The following is a 6,000-nucleotide window of genomic DNA, read 5'->3' as shown; positions in this document are numbered from 1 at the left end:
CCACACCAATTAGATCTCGATTTTTTTTTGTATGGATTTTTTCGAGCATGTTGATTTTGTAGTAGATGAATAAGATTGAAGGAGAGAATCTGATGGAGGAGAGAGAAGAAAACGAACGGGAGGGAGAGCACGGGAGGGAGAGCAAAGGGTTTGTGTTGCAGGGAGGGAGGAGAGAGAAGGAAACGGGAGGGGAGAGCGAAGGCGGAACCGCGGAAGGCCGAAGGGTTTGGGTTGCAACTAAAGTGTGAAGGCTACATTCGTCTTTTTTGCTTGGGGACACGAAAAGTTGAGTTACCAAAACGCCCTCAGCTGTTCTTTATATAATAGAGATGGATAGATTCTAATTGCAAGAAGAGGCCAAAGAAGGAGATGAAATGCTTGATTTTAATGATTAGTCGGTAACTGCAATACGACTTTACACGTTTTATAGATTCCATACCACTTGTAAATATACAACTCTTTTTACAATACCGTAATTGTCCCCCGAAAAATATTAAACAAATGCAACATAAAATTGGTTTAAGCTTATAAATACAAAAACAAAATACTGAAAAACATATGAATTCCAAAGTCTTAAATTATAAATCCATTCCAAAAAAGTAACATTGTGACAATGTCTGAAGATAAGGTTAATTCCAAGCGATCTGATGAGGAAGGGGCGTACGCAGTATGGGCGACTCCATCAAAGGACGCATTGAAGAGGATCAAGAAGTTGATGAGCGGTCTACGATCAAAATTTGGTGGGCCTAAGTTTGATCCTCATCTTACAGTTATAGGGCCAATCAACTTGAAGGGTAAAGATGCACTTGACAAATTCAGGGCTGCTTGCCATGGGTTGAAGGCTTATCCTGCTCAAGTTAAGGATGTCTCTACCGGTGACTCTTTCTGGCAGTCTGTTTTTCTCCGCCTCGACGCTACCCCTCAGGTACTTTTTTTAAAAAAAATTTATCCCAAGTATTAGATACCAGATCGATCCCTGTCTAAAACTTTGACCAACTAAACAAAAGATAGTTGACAACTTCATATTCACAAGTCTGCAACCCTCGAATGCATACAAAAATCCAATTTTTTTGACAAAGGAACATATAAAAGAATTATTATGAGATAGAAATCTAAAATTGATTTTTTTGTTGTCAAATAGAACATTTAATCATTACCCATAAATTTAAATCTAAAATAACTAAATCTAAATCAATCACAGCTCAGGATATGGAACTATTTCATACCCAAGGGGTATATGTAGCCTATTTCTGCCCGAAGGTTGACTCTAATTTTCTTGCTTTTGACTGGCACAGGCTGATCGGTCACATGCTTTTTAAAAACAATTTTATCTATAATGTTTTTTTGTATAGGGCTTGTAATACAAATTTAGAAGCACAGTATAGGACAATCTCTGGAAATTTGAGGTTTTTTTGCTTTTATGACGTGGTGGTTGTTTTCTTAATAATATGATGCATGTTGATAGTTATCCCAGTTAATAGAATACCAAGATTTAATTAGGTTATGGGTTACTTATATGATACTCCCTACTTATTTATTTAAGGGACACACTTGTCTTTTTTGGCTGTATTTATTTAAGATATATACACTTGCTATTTTTAGTAACTTATCAACCTCCCATCTAATTAAATAATTTATCTAATATATCTTATGTTCCACATCCTATTAAACAATTAATTTCAGAACTACACCTCATCCCACCCCTTAAAATGACATGGTCCCCACTTGTTTTACCTATTAAAATATCTACCGAACCCCATTTGTTTATTACTTCATCCGTTTCGCGCAATAGATGCATCATTTCTTTTTTCACGTATCCCAACCTGTTTCTTTGAACATTAATATCTCTAATTGCATATAAGTAAAAATTATAAAAAATTGATACTTGGAATTCTCACATTAATACGAATTTAATAAGATCTCACTTGACTATGTTTGTTTTTACAAAATGTAAAAGAATAATTGGCAACGTTAGTTAATGAATAGTGTCCAAAAGAGAAACGATGCATCTATTGCGGAACGGAGAAAAAATACTTTATTTCATTCAATTTTTATTCTTAATACCTGTGCCCGACCAAGTGTGTCTCTTAAATAAATACGGATGGAGTATGAGACAAAAGTTTAAGAGACTTAGGAAAAATTATATGATCTATCAAGAGTTGGTGAGATTTAGGAACCATTTACAAAACTATTCCGTGCTGGTGGGTTAGAAAATACTTCGTAGAATCCACCAGTAGGGTTTATGATTCTTTGTCCAAAGAGTACGGATTTTTTTTTTTTAAAGATCCTTTTTCGAGTAAATACTTTGTGTTTGTAATGCTAATTGTGATTTCACTTTGTATGGTGAATTGGAGGATTTGTTAGTGGAGATTATAAAATGATTGATGTAAATGTAAGTTACCGCTATTAAGATTGATGTAGCTTGGTGGTCTTAATCATTTAGCAATTAGTAACACTACCTATTATATTTCGTAGTGTAATACGAAGTAGGGTGTGAGTATGTATGGAGTAATTATTATTTGTTTTTTTAAAATTTGTCTTTTGTTAAAAGCTAAAAAAAGGGTTGAGAATGGATATCTAACCAGCGACCTCAAAGTTGTTAGGTGGGTGCTAATTGCTAACCGCTGATGAGAACGGCGTAGACGCACACTGTTATGTGTTGGAAAACACATGACAGGTTGTGGTCTACAAACCCATTTTCACATAAACATGCAATTTTTCACATTAAAACGTCATTTTTCTTATTTTTTTTATAGCATTGTTCTTATTTTATATCATACATAAATACGTAATTTTTCACATACACAGTGCCATTTTTCTTATTTTTGTTACCATCATTCTTTAAATGATACCTTTAAAAGTTTAGTGTATTTACAAAATTAACATGTTATGTATTTGGTGTTATTGATTTTTATTTCCTCAAACACTGATCCAGAAGCAAACAAGCAACTATATTCCGCACGTTCTTTTTTCTTATATAAAGTGTATAATTGGGCAAACTCCTTTTTTTTTTTTAGGGGAATAATTGGGCAATCTAAGGCTCTAAGCATACCCACCAAAATTTATTTTTTTGGACCCAAATATTTAAGGCCTTGTTCTGCGGAGTAATAAATTAGCAAATTACCACATGCATGTATCTCTTAAAATTTGTCTACGTACATCCATGGGCACCTCCTTATTGTATGGGTTGGAGTCGTTGGACATTGAATTGTCTCTCCCCTCTATCGCACTGTTAGGAATTTACAATACATTTCTTCCTTTTTTTAATAGTTGTATTATTTTAACTTTCATGTACTCCGTAATGTATAACTTAATAAATACTACTCCCTATATAATCCTCATAATTAGGTATTAGCAAAAGTTATAAAAGTTGGTCAATTTAAAATATACGTTGACACAAACCCGATAATATTTTACTTAATAATATTTAATTTTATTTATTAATAGAAAATTATGCTCAGAATAAGATAAGTGAATAGTGTCAAAAATCAAAATATACAATTATTTAGAAATAAAGTATATGTATGTATTACCGTAGTTTAGGAGATGAATTTGTTACCCATCTTTTAGAGGTGGGTATACGTGTATCAACATTTTGCTTTGAATCATTAATCAAGAAATATGCTAAATTCTTTATGCAGGTGGTCGGAATTAGCGAACATTTTGATGCACATTTTGGTTACGACCGTTCCACACGTAAGTTCTAAGCTAAGCTAGTGTTGTCTTTGATTTTAATGTAATATGAAATTGTTTATGTTATCTTTAAAATTATGGTTTAAGTATTATGTTGTCTAAAATATATACCATTTAATTGATTTATAATAAACATAAAAATTGACAGCTTACCTGCCACACATGAGCCTTCTATACGCGGACTTTACAGATGAAGAGAAGCATGAAGCCCTAGCGGAAGCTAAAAAGTTGGATGACACGATTGATACAATGAGCTTCGCGATAGATCGCCTAGAACTGTACATAACTCCTAGTGATAAGACTCTCAAGTCCTGGGTAAAGGTGGAAGAATATGTGCTTTGCGCACCCTAATTTGAGCTCTTTTCCATCTTAAATTATTAGTGTGTTTGTTGATGAAATGTTGCTGGAACAAGGATTAATGATGTACTACGCAACTTGTGCCGTTCAATAAAAGAATTTCAAACTGCTCTTAGTTTGTAACTTACGTGTTCTTGCTTAAAAACTTGAAACATTTTGTTAATAGTTTTATTATTCCGACCTGCATGAGCCTAAAAATTCTTACAAAAAATAATTAGATATGATAGAATATTTTATAAATTTTACTTCCAACGCATATTAGGTTTCTTAGTGTAATTGGATCATTTTGTTGTGTTATTTTAGTTAGCTGCACGCTTTGTATAACAGGTCAATTGCCCAATATGTGAAAAATCTAGGTTGGCAGCTGGTAATAATTGGTAGTAATGCGAATGAATTGGGAAAAATGTAAAAAATCAAGAAATCATATACCTACACATGTCCATGTAGTGCTAAATTCACCGAAACAATCACAGTTTCTTCTTAAATTTTCATTCAACCATAAATATTTTTGGGTGGTTTTGGGTGATACATGAAGAATTTATTCTATGTTCTATTTATATTAAATAATTTGGAGAGAAATCAACCAAAGTATACAAAAAAATTTATTTGGCATGAAGTAATAGAATAATAAAGTGATATGACTTTATCGCAAACTCGAGTGTCACTCGATTAATATTCCGTAGTACACAAGATTTCAAACTTAACTGTATCTAAACTTGAACTTCAAACCCAATCTGTAATTGACTCAACTCCGAGATAGGTCTTATTCGAACTTCACCCGAACCCGAGACTCACCGACCCATACTTGACCTGAATCAGAGAATTAGGCTATCCGGACATAACCCGTACCCGAAGTAAACCGATCAAATTTTACACAAATCTGGAATACACCCGAACCAAACTCAATCCCAACCAAATCAAACCGGTAAAAAACCGTTATAAACCCGAACCAGTTCCAACAGAACCTGAGATTGGCCCAGGCCGAAGCTACCCGATCCGAAATTGAGTTCAATCCGAAATAATTTATCACCCGATTTCACCCTAAGCGAAGTTATCCGAACCGATCTGAATCGACCCGAATAGAAATATTGACCCGATATTAACCGATATCAAAGTGACCCGAACATTTTTTAATTGCTCCGAAATCGGTCCGATGACCCAATTTGACAGCCCTAGGTCTAGCTACTACCAATGCCAATTTATCAATGTTACAAATCCGCAAAACAGGAAAAATGAAAGAAACAGAGAAAGAACAAAAGATCTTGCGCACACTCAGGCTACGATAAATTTAATGTATAACAGAGTAATTTTTATCCACTACTACAAAATAGGCTTATAGCAACGGCAATAAACAGTTACCATAGATCAATTAACTGTTGTAATAGGCCTATAGCAACGGTTTAACACTACTAGAAAAATCGCTTACAGAGGCAAGCCATTATTGCCTCTAAAAGTGGGGATGTAGCCTCTAATGAGTTTTTGATGCAAAAAACTGGATGCCTCTAATAAGTCCGCCGCTAATTCGTGGTTGCCTCTAAAGACCCCTTTTTGAGGCAATACAATGTGTTGCTCCTAAAAGCCTATACATTTAGAGACAACCATATATCTTTGCCTCAAAATATAATTAGAGGCAACCATAAATTATTGCCTCAAAATATAATTAGATGCGTTCGTATATATTTGTCTCAAAATATGATTAGAGGCAACCACCACTACTAGAAAAAGGGTTTATAACGACAAACTTTTTTGTCGTTATAAGTCTAAAAATTCGTCGTTAAAACCTTTAACGACGAACAAAGTTCGTCGTGTGTTTTGTCGTAATAGGTTCCGACGTTAATAGTATTAACGTCAACGTTCGTCGTGAATTTTACACGACGGAATCATTGTTTGTCGTTATTCATTAACGACAAAATAATTGTTTGTCGTTATTCATTAACGACAAAATACTTG

At 34.0% G+C, this 6,000-nt stretch overlaps 1 protein-coding gene across 1 annotated transcript; it reads left to right on the top strand.

The window, feature by feature from the left end:
• Window positions 1-427: 427 nt before the first annotated feature.
• LOC110799676 (cyclic phosphodiesterase) lies at window positions 428-4,215 on the top strand. Its single transcript, XM_022004960.2, has 3 exons — window positions 428-925; window positions 3,642-3,696; window positions 3,842-4,215. The coding sequence occupies exons 1-3, from the start codon at window positions 614-616 to the stop codon at window positions 4,042-4,044; spliced, it is 570 nt and encodes a 189-aa protein (XP_021860652.1). The 5' UTR covers window positions 428-613; the 3' UTR covers window positions 4,045-4,215.
• The last annotated feature ends 1,785 nt before the right edge of the window (window positions 4,216-6,000 follow it).

Source organism: Spinacia oleracea, chromosome 5 (assembly GCF_020520425.1).
Source record: "Spinacia oleracea cultivar Varoflay chromosome 5, BTI_SOV_V1, whole genome shotgun sequence".
Lineage (NCBI taxonomy): Eukaryota > Viridiplantae > Streptophyta > Magnoliopsida > Caryophyllales > Amaranthaceae > Spinacia > Spinacia oleracea.
The sequence above is the reverse complement of the archived record's forward strand: the minus strand, read 5'-3'. Positions and strand labels throughout refer to the sequence as shown.